The sequence below is a fragment of the Ammospiza caudacuta genome, chromosome 32 (assembly GCF_027887145.1).
Source record: "Ammospiza caudacuta isolate bAmmCau1 chromosome 32, bAmmCau1.pri, whole genome shotgun sequence".
In the NCBI taxonomy this organism is placed as follows: domain Eukaryota; kingdom Metazoa; phylum Chordata; class Aves; order Passeriformes; family Passerellidae; genus Ammospiza; species Ammospiza caudacuta.
Genome location: NC_080624.1, coordinates 4,400,353 through 4,415,350, shown reverse-complemented (window position 1 = coordinate 4,415,350; position 14,998 = coordinate 4,400,353). Strand labels below are relative to the sequence as shown.

Here is a 14,998-nt window from a genome sequence, read left to right as displayed (position 1 = left end):
GCACGTACAAAAGGGGCCCGCGGAGGAGGGAGGGGGAGGGGACGTGGGGGGGGAATTTGGGGAGGGGCCAAAAGGACACCGGAGGTGGGGGAGGGGCACCACCGCCCCCCCCCCCCATCCCACCCCCTCCCCAACCCCCCCCCGCGAGGTTTTTTTTTTTTTCTTCTATGGAAATAAAAAAAATACAAAAGGGTCGGGGGTCCGTGGGGGGGGTCAGTCCTCGAGCACGATGGGCTCCGAGGTGCTGGAGGGGTGGGGGGGCACGGCGGGGGGCGCCAGGGCCCCCCCCGGGCGCAGGGGGAGCCCCCCCGGCTTCACCTTGAGGGGGAGGTTGGGGCGGCGGGCGGCGCGGCGCAGCTCCAGGTGCGTCAGGGCCTTCCGCAGCGCCCTGGGGGGGTCAAGGAGGGGGGGGGGTCAGAGCAGGGAACCCCCCCAAAAAATCCGGGGGATCCCCCCCCGTGGGGCGGGGGGGGCAGTGACGGTGTGGGCCACACAGGGAAAAGCCCAAAATCCCCATTTTGGGGGGTCTTGGGACGCCTCAGATCCTGCAAGGGGATCCCAAACCCCTTCAAGACTCCCCAGATCTCCTCGGGGCCCCCCAAATCCCTTCAGGACCCCCCTCAAAACACCCCCAGACCCCCTCAATTCCCCTCAGGACCCCCCAAACCCCCTCCGGACCCCCCAGACCCCCTCAGGACACTCCCAGATCCCTTCAGGATCCCCCAAATCTCCTTGGGACCCCCTCAAACCCCCTCAGGACCCCCCAAAACCTTTTGGGACCCCCTCAGGACACCCCCAAATCCCTTCAGGATCCCTCAAATCCCTATCAGGATCTCCCTAAACCAGCTCAGGACTCCCCAGATCTCCCCCAAACACCCTCAGGATCCACCAAGTTCACTCAGGATCCCTGCAAAGCCTCTCGGAATCCCCTCAGGACCCCCAAATCCCCTCAGAACCCCCTCACGACTCCCCCAGATCCCCTCAGGGCCCTCCAACTCTTGCAAGCCCCTTCAGGACCCCCCCAAATCCCCTTCAAGACCCCCTCAAGCCGCCTCAGGACTCGCCAAATCCCCTCAGAAACCCCCAAATTCCCCAAACCCCCTCAGGATCCTCCCAACCCTCTCACAACACCTTCAATTCCCCTCAAGACCCTCTCAGACCCCTCAATTTCCCCCAGCCCTCTCAGGACCCGCCCAATTCCCTTCAGGATCTGCCAAATCCCCCGAGGGCCCCCTCAATTCCCCTTAGGGAACCCCAAACCCCCTCAGAACCCCCCCAGATCCCCTCAGGGCTCCCCATATCCCCTCAAGACCCCCCAAATCCCCTCAGGATCCCCCCAAAAGCCCCTCAGGCCCTCCGCAGCCGCCGGTACCGGGTGTCCTTGGTGGCCACGAACACCACGGGGTTGGGCGCGTCCGCCGGGTTCAGTTTCTGCCGTTTGGTGCCGGGGGGGGGCGCGGGGCGCAGCGCGGCCGTCAGGGGGCGCCCGTTGGCGGAGAACGGCAGCGCCGCCGTCCCGACCTGCGCGGGAACGGAGCGTCAGCCAATCACAGCGCGCCCCGCAAGACCGCCGGCCAATCACAGTTCTGCGCTACTGCGCGAGCGTTAGCCGGGCCAATCATAGCACGCCGCCCACAGCCCGCGCTTTACGCGGCCAATCACCGCCCGCATCCAGCTGCCCGCGCGTTAACCGGCCAATCACAGCCCGCCTACCCCAGCCCGCGAGTTATTCGGCCAATCACAGCCTGCCCTGAGGCTGTCGGTCACTCCTAACCACGCCCCAATCCCACAACGCCCATCAATCAATTTAAGACCCCACCCATAAACACTGACTGGACCAATCCGGTTCCACTTCCAAAGGCCACACCCACTGTCAATCACCCCAAGCCCCAGCACCTGTCAATTAGCTGCAGGCTCCGCCCCCACTGCATACAGACCCCACCCCTTGTCAATCACCCCAAAACTGCCCCACCCCCTCCCACCGACCTGTCAATCACTCCAACCCCTTGTCAGTCATCCCTTCTGTCAATCACTCCATTTCCCCGTCAATCACCCCCTATTCCCTCTGTCAATCACTCATCCCCTCTGTGTCAATCAGCCCCAATTCCCCCTGTCAATCACCCCCATTCCTCCCATCAATCACCCCCAATTCCCCCTGTCAATCACCTCCATCCCCTCACTGTCAATCACTCCTAATTCCCCTGTCAATCACTCCCATCATCCTCCTGTCAATCACCCCCATTCCTCCCATCAATCACCCCCATCCCCCCGTGTCAATCACCCTCAATTCCCCCTGTCAATCACTTCTATCCCCTCACTGTCAATCACTCCAAATTCCCCTGTCAATCACTCCCATCATCCCCCTGTCAATCACCCCCATTCCTCCCATCAATAACTCCCATCCCCCGTGTCAATCACCCCCAATTCCCCGTCAATCACCTCCATCCCCTCACTGTCAATCACTCCAAATTCCCCTGTCAATCACTCCCATCATCCTCCTGTCAATCACCTCCAATTCCCCCTGTCAATCACCCCTAATTCCCATAAATCACTCCCACCACCTGTCAATCATTCATCCCCATCAATTCCCCCAATCCCCTCTGTCAATCATCCCCATTCCCCCTGTCAATCACCCCCAATTGCCATCAATCACTCATTCCCCTGTCAATCAATTCCCCTGTCAATCAATTCCCCTGTCAATGCCCCCCGTGCCGTACCCTCATGCGGGGGGGCTCTGTGTCCGTCTCCCCCCCCCTCGTAGCCCCTCTTGCCCCCCAGCCCCGCCAGCCCCCGGCTCTGGCTCAGCTGGTTCCGGTTGATCGGGGTCTTGCTGCCTCGGGGGGTCTTCGGCTTCAGGGGGGCCTGGGCAGCTGGGGAGGGGGGCAAAAAATCCTCAAAAATCCTCAAAAATCCCCAAAAATCCCCAAAATCCTCAAAAATCCTCCACAATCCACAAAAGTCCCCAAATCCAGCCCTGAGAGCCCCCACGGTGCACCCACCACTCCTGGGGACCCCCAGATCAGCCCCAATGGGCTCCAACACACCTGAAGACCCCCCCCCCCAAAAACCCAAGGGCACCCCCAGACTCACACTGAGACCCCCCCAATCTCACCTGGACACCCTAAAGGCCCCCAGGGACCCCCCCAGACTCACCTGGGCCCCCCTCAAATCCCTTCCCCATCCCACCTGGAGCCCCCTCAAACTCACCTGGATCCCCCCAAATCCCACCCCTCATCCTCAAGACCCCCCCAATTCACCTGGACCCCCCCCCCAAACTCACCTGGATCCCCCCAAATCCCACCCCTCATCCTCAAGACCCCCCCAAATTCACCTGGACCCCTCCCCCAAATCCCCCCCAAACTCACCTGGATCCCCCCCAAATCCCACCCCTCATCCTCAAGACCCCCCCAAATTCACCTGGATCCCCCCAAATGCCCCCCAAACTCACCTGGATCCCCCCAAATCCCACCCCTCATCCTCAAGACCCCCCCCAAATTCACCTGGACCCCCCCAAAATCCCCCCCAGACTCACCTGGATCCCCCCAAATTCACCTGGACCCCCCCCAAATCCCCCCCCAAACTCACCTGGATCCCCCCAAATCCCACCCCTCATCCTCAAGACGCCCCCAGACTCATCTGGACCCCCCCAAATCCCCCCCAAACTCATCTGGACCCCCCCAAATTCACCTGGACCCCCCCAAATCCCCTCCAGACTCATCTGGACCCCCCCAAACTCACCTGGATCCCCCCAAATCCCGCCCCTCATCCTCAAGACGCCCCCAGACTCATCTGGACCCCCCCAAATCCCCCCCAGACTCATCTGGACACCCCCAAATCCCCCCCAAACTCACCTGGACCCCCCCCAACCCCTCTCCAAGCCCCCAGGACCCCCCAGACCCCCTCTCCCGCCCCCCAAATCTCACCCAGCTCCTTGACGATGGCGGCGAGGGGCAGCCGGGTCAGCGGGTGGATCTTCAGGGGGGCCTTGGCGGCCTTGGGCAGCCGGATGGAGCCTGGGGACCCCAAACCCCCACTTTGAACCCCCAAACCTGGACACCCTCGGCCTTGACGGCATCGAGGGGGACCCCAAAGCCCCCAAAGCCCCATTTTTTCCTGCCAAACCCCATTTTCCCCCCATTTTTTGCCTGTTTTTCCCCATATTTTCCCCTGCTCACACTCGGCCTTGATGACATTGGCATCGATGGGGTCCCAAACCCCCATTTTCTGTCCCCCAAACCCCCATTTTCTGTGCCCCCAAACCCCCATTTTCTGTGCCCCAAACCCCCATTTTCTGTGCCTCAAACCCCCATTTTCTGTGCCTCAAACCCCCATTTTCTGTCCCCCCAAACCCCCATTTTCTGTGCCCCAAACCCCCATTTTCTGTGCCCCAAACCCGTGTCACACTCGGCCTTGATGGGATCCCGTATGTCCCAATACCCCTGAAGGGCCCCCAAATGCCCATTTTTAACCCCCAAACCCCATTTCCCCCCCCCATTTTATGCCCCCAAACCCCATTTTTAACCCCCAACCCCCCGTTTTTGCCCCCCAAACCCCGCTCACACTCGGCCTTGATGGCGTTGATGGGGATCCCAAACCCCCATTCTTTCCTGCCAAACCCCATTTTGAACTCCTAAATCCCCGTTTTATGCCCCCAATCCCCCATTTTTTCCCCCAAACCCCATTTTTTCCCTGTTTTTAACCCCCAAACTCCCATTTTCCCCCTATTTTTCCCCATTCTCCCCGCTCAAACTCGGCCTTGATGGCATTGGCGTTGACAGGTGCGTAGGGATCCCATACACCCCAAAAGCCCCTAAAGGCACCCCAAACCCCATTTCTGCCCCATTTTTTGCCCGTTTTCCCGTCTCACACTCGGCCTTGATGGCGTTGGCTTTGATGGGGGTCCCAAACCCCCAATTTCCCCCATTTCTAACCTCCAAACCCCCATTTTTGCCCCATTTTTTGCCCCATTTTTTGCCATCTCACACTCGGCCTTGATGGTGTTGGCGTTGATGGGCGCGTAGGGATCCCACAGATCCCAGTTCTCCCACAGGAGATCCCAAACACCCCAAACCCCAATTTTAACCCCCAAACCCCCATTTTTAATCCCCAAACCCCAATTTTAACCCCCAAACCCCCATTTTTTTGCCCCCCAAAGCCCGCTCACACTCAGCCTTGATGGCGTTGATGGGCGCGTAGGGATCCCATAAATCCCAGTTCTCCCACAGGAGATCCCAAACACCCCAAACCCCAATTTTAACCCCCAAACCCCCCGTTTTTAATCCCCAAACTCCATTTTTAACCCCCAAACCCCCCGTTTTTGCCCCACAAAGCCCGCTCACACTCGGCCTTGATGGCGTTGATGGGCGCGTAGGGATCCCATAAATCCCAATACTCCCACAGGAGATCCCAAACACCCCAAACCCCAATTTTAACCCCCAAACCCCCATTTTTAATCCCCAAACCCCAATTTTAACCCCCAAACCCCCATTTTTCCCCCCAAAGCCCGCTCACACTCGGCCTTGATGGCGTTGGCGTTGATGGGCGCGTAGGGCCGGCGCGCCGCCCGCCGGGGCTGCAGCACGTCGCGGCACAGGCGGCGCGAGAGCCGCGTCAGCCGCGTGGTCTGCAGCAGGAACGTCTGGCGGTTCTTGGCCAGCAGCTTGGCGCGGCTGGCGCTCGTGGTGTACGGGGACAGCGACTGCGCCTCGGGACGGGACAGGTGGCCCCGGGAGTGGGGCTCCTGCGGGGGCAGAAAGGGTTAAAAATCCCAAAAATCCTCCCAAAACCACTCAGGGTGGTGTACAGGGACAGGTGACCTCAGGAGTGGGGCTCCTGTAGGGGCAGAAAGGGTTAAAAACCCCAAAAATCCTCCCAAAAACACTCAGGATGATGTACAGGGACAGGTGGCCCCGGGAGTGGGGCTCCTGTAGGGGCAGAAAGGGTTAAAAATCCCAAAATCCCCCCTAAAATCATCCACAGTGACATACAGGGACAGGTGACCCCAGGAGTGGGGCTCCTGTAGGGGCAGAAAGGGTTAAAAACCCCAAAAATCCTCCTAAAAACACTCAGGGTGGTGTACAGGGACAGGTGACCTCAGGAGTGGGGCTCCTGTAGGGGCAGAAAGGGTTAAAAACCCCAAAAATCCTCCCAAAAACACTCAGGATGGTGTACAGGGACAGGTGACCTCAGGAGCGAGGCTCCTGCGGGGGCAGAAAGGGTTAAAAATGGTTAAAAAACCCCAAAATCCCCCCAAAACACTCCTAGAACAGCCCACAGTCCTGTATGGGGGCAGGTGACCCCAGGAATGGGGCTCCTGCGGGGGCAGAAAGGGTTAAAAACCCCAAAAATCCTCCCAAAAACACTCAGGGTGGTGTACAGGGACAGGTGACCTCGGGAGTGGGGCTCCTGCAGGGGCAGAAAGGGTTAAAAACCCCAAAAATCCTCCCAAAAACACTCAGGGTGGTGTACAGGGACAGGTGGCCCCGGGAGTGGGGATTCTGGGGGGGCAGAAAGGGTTAAAAACCCCAAAATCTCCCCCAGAGCTTTTGGGGGTCCCTCCTTGTGATTTTGGTGGTCCCAGGAGGTTTTGGGGGTCCCCCATTGGGATTCCAGAGTCCCTCAGTACGATTTTGGGGGTCTCTCAGTGGGATTTTGGTGGTCCCAGGAGGTTTTTGGGGTCCCTCCTTGTGATTTTGGTGGTCCCAGGAGGTTTTTGGGGTCTCTCAGTGGGAATTTGGGGGTCCCAGGAGGTTTTTGGGGTCTCTCAGTGGAAATTGGGGGGCCCAGGAAGTTTTTGGGGTCTCTCAGTGGAATTTGGTGGTCCCAGGAGGTTTTTGGGGTCCCTCAGTGGGGTTTTGGGGGTCCCAGGAGGTTTTTGGGGTCTCTCAGTGGAATTTGGTGGCCCCAGGAGGTTTTTGGGGGTCCCTCATTGGGATTTTGGTGGTCCCAGGAGGTTTTGGGGGTCCCCCCAGTAGGATTTGGGTCTGGGGTCTCACCGAGGCGCTGCGGGTCACCCCCTCCAGCTGGGTGGGGGTCTTGAGCCCCCCGTATTTCTTCCAGTAGATCCAGCAGGAGGCGCAGAGGCGGCACTGCATGTTGGGGGGGCCCCAGGCGTACCACTGGGGGGACTGCGAGGCTGGGGGGGGCCGGGGGTTACTGGGGGGGCTGGCAGGGTGAGGGGGGACCCAGGGACCCCCCCCCCCAAAGCCCAGAGACCCCCCCCCAAACCCCACCCCAGCATCCCCTCAAACGCCAGAGAGCTCCTGCTGGAACCCCCAGACTGGTGTTCATCAAATCCCAGAGACCCCCCAGGACCCCCTGAAATCCCCAAAGACCCCCCCCAACCTCCCCAGGACCCTCTCAGGACCCCCCAAATCCCCCAAAGACCCCCCCCCAACCTCCCCAGGACCCTCTCAGGACCCCCCAAATCCCCCAAAGACCCCCCCCAACCTCCCCAGGACCCTCTCAGGACCCCCCAAATCCCCTGAAGCCCCCAAAGACCCCCCCCAACCTCCCCAGGACCCTCTCAGGACCCCCTAAAGATTCCCCCAAACCCCAGGAACCCCTCAAATGTCAAGGAGCTCCTTCTGGAACCCCCAAACTGGTGTTCATCAAATCCCAGAGACCCCCCAGGACCCCCTGAAATCCCCAAAGACCCCCCCAGACCAAACCCCAGGAGCCTCCCAGGACCCCCCCCCAAACCCATGCCAGGATCCCCTCATGTGCCAAGGAGCCACTTCTGGAATCCCCAAATTGCTGTTCCCCAAACTGCAGAGACCCCCAGGACCCCCCCAAACCTCCCCTTAAACCCCCAGGGATCCCCCAGACCCTTTTGGGACCCCCCAAACCCCCCCCAGGCCGCACTGACTGTGGCAGCTCTCGCAGCTCAGCCCTTTCTGGAAACCCCAAATTCCTGTTCCTCACTCCAAAGACACCCCAAAACCTCAGAAACCCCCCCAAACCCCCCGGGACCCCCACAAACCCTTCTGAGACCCCCCCAGACCCTTTTGGGACCCCCAAACGCCCCCAGCCCACACTGACTGTGGCAGCTCTCACAGCTCAGCCCTTTCTGGAAGCCCCGAACCCCAGAGACCCCCCCCCAAACCCCAAACCCCAGAGACCCTCCATGACCTCAGGACCCCCCCAAACTCCCCAGGACCCCCCCAGACCCTTTTGGGACCCCCCCAGACCCCGCAGGCCGCACTGACTGTGGCAGCTCTCGCAGCTCAGCCCTTTCTGGAACCCGGCCCCGTTGACGCCGGGTTTGGAGCCCACCGAGATGATCTGGTTGGGGTTGGGTTTGGTGCTGTTTGGGAAAAGTGGGGAGGGGGTCAGAGGATTTTGGGGGGTTCCAGGGGGGTCTCCTGTGCCCCCCCCCAGGCCGGGCAGGGGGTCCCCAAAGCCCCCCCACTCACTAGGTGGGGATGTAGACTTGCTTCAGTTTGCTGTCGGCCTCCGCTGCCTTCAGCCTCTTCTGTGAGCAGGGAGGGGGTCAGGGGGGCACCGAGCCCCCCAAAACTCCCCAGAGGAACCCCACAAAACCCCCAGATCAGCCCCCCAAAAACCCCCAGATCAGCCCCCCAAAACCTCCAGATCAGCCCCTCAAAAACTCCCCAAAACCCCCCAGAGCAGCCCCCCAAAATCCCCAGAGCAGCCCCCCAAAAACCCCTGAGCCCCCCAGATCAGCCCCCCAAAATCCCCAGAGCAGCCCCCCAAAAACCCCTGAGCCCCCCAGATCAGCCCCCCAAAACCCAGGCCCCCCAAATCCTTGAGCCCCCCAAAACCCCCCAGATCAGCCCCTAAAACCCCCCCAGATCAGCCCCCCCAAAATCCCGCAGATCACCCCCCAAAAACCTCCCAGATCAGCGCCCCAAATTCCCCAGATCAGCCCCCCAAAACTCCCAGATCAGCCCCCCAAAACCCCAGATCAGCCCCCCAAAACCCCATATCCACTCCCAAACCCCCATTTCAGCTCCCCAAACCCCTGTAAGAACCCCAAAACCCCACACCAGCCCCCCAAAGCCCCATTTCAGCCCCCCAAACCCCCTCCCCAGCCCGTACCTGCTGGATGTAGCGGTCAGTGGTTTTCCACATGTAGTAGAACTGCACAATGCTGGCCAGAGACTTCCACGGCAGCTGTGGGCACCAACCCTGAGCTCGAGGGGATCCTAATCGCCATAAACCCCCCAAAAATCCCCAAAAAATCCCCCCCAAAACCCCCCAAAAAACCCAAAAAGGGGCTCCCCCACTCACAAAGTCCTGCCTGATGTCGTTGAAATCCTTTCCGTATTTCTCCAGGGCCTCCTCGAAGAGCATGGCCTCGGAGGCCGACCACTCCTCCATCTCATCGCGGCACAGCACCGGCCCCCCCTGCGGCACCAGCGTGGCCATGGCCCGCGCCAGGTCGTAGCCGTTCCTCTGCAGCGTGTCCATGGCGTGGAACTGGGGACAATGGGACATACTGGGAGTACTGGGATGCACTGGGAGGGGTTTAACAGGGTGTTTGTGGGGTTTTGGGGTGTTTCAGGGCACCCCCTGCGGCACCAGCGTGGCCGTGGCCCGTGCCAGGTCGGAGCCGTTCCTCTGCAGCGTGTCCATGGCGTGGAACTGGGGACAATGCGGGGTACTGGGAGCACTGGGATGTACTGGGAGCCACTGGGAGGGCTCTAAGAGGGGTTTTGGAGGGGAGTCTGGGGGGGTTCTGGGGAGATTCAGGGCACCCCCTGCGGCAACCAGCGTGACAATGGCCCGAGCCAGGTCGTAGCCGTTCCTCTGCAGCGTGTCCATGGCGTGGAACTGGGGACAATGGGGGGTACTGGGAGCACTGGGATGTACTGGGAGGGGCTCTAACAGGGTGTTTGGGGACGTTTTGAGGGGAATTTGGGGGGTTTTGGGGCAGGTTTAGGGGGGTTTTGGGGGGTTTCAGAGCACCAGTGTGGCCGTGACCCGCGCCAGGTCGTAGCCGTTCCTCTGCAGGGTGTCCATGGCGTGGAACTGGGGACAATGGGGCATACTGGGGAACTGGGAGCTACTGGGATGTACTGGGAGAGCTCTGAGGGGGAGTTTGGGTGCTTTTGGGGGGTTTCACGGGCACCAGCGTGGCCGTGGCCCGCGCCAGGTTGTACCCGTTCCTCTGCAGGGTGTCCATGGCGTGGAACTGGGGACAATGGGACATACTGGGAGTACTGGGATGCACTGGGAGGGGTTTAACAGGGTGTTTGTGGGGTTTTGGGGTGTTTCAGAGCCCCCCCTGCGGCACCAGCGTGGCCATGGCCCGCGCCAGGTCGTAGCCGTTCCTCTGCAGGGTGTCCATGGCGTGGAACTGGGAGAAATGGGGGATACTGGGAGCACTGGGAGCCACTGGGATGTACTGGGAAAGCTCTGAGGGGGGAGTTTGGGGGGTTTTGGGGCATGGTCTGGGGGGGTTTTGGGGGGTTTCAGGGCACCAGCGTGGCCGTGGCCTGTGCCAGGTCGTACCCGTTCCTCTGCAGGGTGTCCATGGCGTGGAACTGGGAGAAATGGGGGGTACTGGGGGTACTGGGAGCACTGGGAGCCACTGGGAGGGCTCTAACAGGGTGTTTGGGACGTTTTGAGGGGAGTTTGGGGGGTTTTGGGGCAGGTCTGAGGGGGTTTTGGGGGTTTCAGGGCACCAGTGTGGCCGTGACCCGCGCCAGGTCGTACCCGTTCCTCTGCAGGGTGTCCATGGCGTGGAACTGGGGACAATAGGGGATACTGGGGAGCACTGGGAGCCACTGGGATGTACTGGGAAAGCTCTGAGGGGGAGTTTTGGAGGGTTTTGGGGACTCTAAGGGGGATCTGGGGGATCTCAGGAAAGCATTGGGGTCACTTAAGGGGGATAGGGGGAGTCCTCAGGAGGTTCTAAGGAGGTTTTGGGGTATCCCAGTGGGAAATGAAAAGTTCTAAAGAAGATTTTGGGCTGCTCCAGCCGAAAGTGAAAAGTGCTGAAAAGCTTTTGGGGTGTCTCAGTAGAAAATAGGGAATTCTGAGGAGATTATGGCGTTTCAATTAGGAAATGTAAAATCTAAAAACGTGTTTAGGTGTCCCAATGGGACATAAGGAGTTCTAAGGAAGTTTTGGGGTCGCCTAGGGGTAAATGGGGAGTTCTGAGAAGATTCTGGGGTCTCCCAGTGGGAACTGAGGAGGTTTTAAGGAAGTTTTGGAGTCTCCCAGTGGGAACTGATGGCTCCAAGTGAGTTTTGGAGTCTCCCAGTGGGAACTGAGGGCTCCAGGGCAGGTTTTGGGGTGTCTCAGTGAGAACTGAGAGCTCCAAGCGAATTCTGGGATGTCCCAGTGAGAACTGAGGGCTCCAAGGTAATTTTTGGGGTCTCTAAGGGAATTTTTGGGGTCTCCCAGTGGGAAATGAGGGCTCCAAGTGAGTTTTGGGGTCTCCCAGTGGGAAATGGGAAGTTCTGCGAAGACTTTGAGGTCTTCCAAAGGGAAATTGGGGGGTTCTAGACAGGTTTTGGGGTGTCCCAGTGGGAACTGATGGCTCCAAGGTAATTTTGGGGTTCTGGGGTGCCCCCTCACCAGGGTGATGTCCCGCGAGGCCGCGGCCGCGCTCATGTGCAGGCTGGGCTGGCGGATGGAGCTGCTGCAATCCAGAGCCCGAGCAAACGTCCCCACAGCCCTGGGGGGGGACACAGGGGGGTCAGAGGGGTCCCCCAAATCCCCCCGACCTCCCCCAGCTCGCCCAGCGCCCCCCTCACCGAGCCACCACCAGGAACTGGTCGATCTGTCTGTCCGTCAGGGGGTTGTCGGGGTCCCACACCTTCATCTCCATCTTCTGCTGGTTCCTGTTGTCTGACTCACCTGGGGGGGGTTTGGGGGGGCTCTCAGGGTGACCCCCCCAATCGTGCACCCCCCTTGAGCCCCCCCTGAACCCCCCAAACCTTCGGCCAGGCGCTCGGGGATCTCGGCCTGGTACTTGCAGCCCACCCTGATCTCGCCCTGATCCGCCAGCAGCGTTTTCTGCACGGGGTCGAACACCAGCGAGTAGAAGAAGCAATCCTGTGGGGAGGGGGCAAATGGGGGGGGGGATCAGCAGGGTGGGGACACCCCCAAAACCTCCCCCAGACCCATTTTAGGGGCACCCAGACCTCACCTCCTTCTCCAGGTACTGCCCCAAGATGTCGGTCTCGTTCAGCAGCGTCACGCTGCACTTCCCCCTGGTGGGGAAAATTGAGGAGGGGTCACCCCAAAACCCCTCCCCATGCACGGGGAACCCCCCGAGACCCTTCTCCCCCCCCCCCCGGAGGGGACTCCGGGCCCGGTACCGGATGTGGGTGGCCGGCAGGGACTCGAACTGGCGGGACAGGAACAGCTCCCGGTGCTTGAGCTGGTGCCGCTGCTGCTCCGTCATCGGCGGCTGCTTCGACTCCTCCTCGAACTCGCCTGGGGGGGCCGCGGGGGGGTCACACCGGGCTGTGCCCCACCCCCCCAAAATCCCGCTGGGAGCGCCATTGTTCTCCCAAAACCCCCCCAGGGAATTTGGGAACGCCCCGAGAAAGGGGAGGGGAAAAAAGGGGAGGGGCTGTGGGAGGGTGGGGAAAGCCAAAAAGGGCAGGACCCCCCCCCCAAAGAAAGGGCAGGACCCCCCCAGTTTGATAGGAGGGGTGGGTTGGGGTTCAATCCTTTACTTGTGACCCCCCCAAAATTGGCAAAACCCCCCCAAAAATCAGCCCGAATTTTGTGGAGCAACTCCAACACCCCCATCAAATTGGGGGGTGTCTCTATGGGAGAGATCATGGACCCCCAAATGATCCCAATAATGCCAAAAAGCTCTCCCCAAAAATTAGGGGTTTCTCATTGTGATGAGTGGGTCACAGACTCCCCCAAAATTCCTGAACCCCCAAAGCAGGAGCAGCACCAACGCTGCTCCACCCCTCTCCAAAGCCCCCCAAAACACCTCAAAACCCTCAAAAACCCCAAAACCTCCCACCCACAGGCACTGACGCTGGCCTGGCTTTTAGGGCTGCCCCCCAAACCCCCAAATCCCCTCAAAAAACCCCAAAGGCCCCCCCAAAACCCCCCACCCATAGGCAGTGCTGTTGGCCTGGCTTTTAGAGCTGCCCCCCAAACCCCCAAATCCTCCCCAAAATCCCTCCAAAAACCCCCAAATCCCCCCCAAACCCCTCAAAAAACCCCAAAAGCCCCCCACTCACGGGCATTGCTGTCGGCCAGGCTGTTGAGGCTGCTGGAGATGTCGCGCCGCCGGAACAGACAAACCACCTTGGCCTCCACGTTGCCATTGGCCGTCTGGGGGGGGGGGGGGCACAGGGGGTCAGGGGGGCCCTCCAAACTTGGGGACCCCCCCTCAGGGCTTGGGGACCCCCTCAGGGACGGGGGCACCCCCAGGAATGGGGGGGGGGGGGGGGGGGGTCTCACCTTGTTGAGCTCCTCGATGCGCCGCACCAGGTAGGGGTTGCTGGAGGAGTTCTCGAAGTAGACGTAGTCTGAGGGGAAAAATCGGGGGCTAAAAATGAGGGGGGGGGGTCGTGAGGGGAAACCCCCTCCCCCAAAAATCCCTGTCCCCAAAAATCCCTTTCTTTGAACGTGCCAGGATTTTTCTTCTTTCCTCCCAAAAATCCCAAAAAATCCGCGGAGGGTTTCACAGCCAGATGTTCCCCTTATGGGAGAGGGGGGGTTGTTGCCCCAAAGGACCCCCACCCCATTTTGCCCCCCATTACAAACCTGGGGTCTCCCCCAACACAGACCCTCCCCTCACAGATGGGGGGGACAGGACCCCCCCAAAAAACAATTTTGGGGTTCCCCCTCCTGGGGTTCTTCTCTTATGAAAGACCCCCCCCTTTTTCTTTAGATTTTGAACGGGGGTTGTCTCCCACCTCCACACCTCAGGATTTGGGGTCCCCCCACTATGGACCCCTCCTCATTTCTGGGACCTCCTTTTCCTCCCAGAGCCCCAATTCCCCTCACAAACACCCCAAATTCCCTCAGGAACCCCCTAAACCCCCTCACGGGGCTCTTTTCTTTTCGAGACCCCCCAAAATCCCCTCACGGGACCCCCTCCCCATTTCCGGGACCCCGAAATTCCCGCACGGGACGACCCCGCCCCGTTATTGCCTCACAAGACACCCCCGCTGTTCCCAGGACCCCCAAATCCCCTCACAAAACCCTCTCCCCTTTTCCGGGACCCCCAAATCCCCTCACAAAACCCTCTCCCCCTTTCCAAGACCCCCAAATCCCCTCACAAAACCCTCTCCCTTTTTCCGGGACCCCCAAATCCCCTCACAGACCCCTCCTTTCCGCTGTGGGACCCCTCACTCCCCTCACGCCTCCTCCTTTCCGGGACCCCTTACGGACCCCCCTTAACCCCTCACGGGCACCCCCCCAAATCCCCTCACGGCCCTTCCCGCGCCTCACGGAACCCCCAAATCCCCTCACAGACACCCCCTCCCGCTTTCCGGGACCCCTCAAACCCCTCAGGGCCCTCCTGGCCGTCCCTCCCGGCAGCCCGCGCCCCCCGGCCCGCTCACCGCCGACGCGGTACATGTTGGCCGCCATGGCCGCTCGTTCGGCCGCGCTACCCCCGGGCCCGGCCCCGGCCGCGCTTCATCGCCGCTCCCGCCGCCTCCGCGCCGGCACGGCCGGTTCGGAGCCCTTCGGGCACCTCCGGAGAAGCTTCGGGCACCCCCGGAGACGTTCGGCAACCTCCGGCAAAGCCTTTCGGGCACCTCCGGAAAGGGTTTGGGCACCTCCGGAGAAGCTCGGGTATTGCCGGATTCGTTCGGGCACCTCCGGCACGACTTCGGCGCGGCCTCGGGCGCTTCCGGCGCGAACTCGGCACTTTTCGGCTCAGCTTCGGGAAAGCCTCGGCTCAGCCTCGGCTTTCTCCGTCACTCCTCGGCTCAATCTCGTCTCTTTCCGTAAGGCGCTCGGCGAGTTCCGCCAGAACCGGAAAGGCGCCGAGGGCGGTGAGGAGGAAGAACCCGCAGCGCTTCCGGGAAGCGGCGGCGGCGAT

General features: G+C 60.9%; 1 protein-coding gene across 1 annotated transcript; it reads right to left on the bottom strand.

Moving 5' to 3' along the window:
* Nucleotides 1-158: 158 nt before the first annotated feature.
* Nucleotides 159-14,747, bottom strand: MTA2 (metastasis associated 1 family member 2). Its single transcript, XM_058822386.1, has 18 exons — nt 14,514-14,747; nt 13,405-13,472; nt 13,182-13,275; nt 12,294-12,411; nt 12,122-12,185; nt 11,910-12,027; nt 11,727-11,829; nt 11,548-11,647; nt 9,253-9,441; nt 9,061-9,135; nt 8,415-8,473; nt 8,208-8,305; nt 6,996-7,135; nt 5,512-5,740; nt 3,924-4,013; nt 2,734-2,870; nt 1,373-1,521; nt 159-388 (listed from the first exon to the last, which is right to left on the bottom strand). The coding sequence occupies exons 1-18, from the start codon at nt 14,539-14,541 to the stop codon at nt 214-216; spliced, it is 2,034 nt and encodes a 677-aa protein (XP_058678369.1). The 5' UTR covers nt 14,542-14,747; the 3' UTR covers nt 159-213.
* Nucleotides 14,748-14,998: the final 251 nt, after the last annotated feature.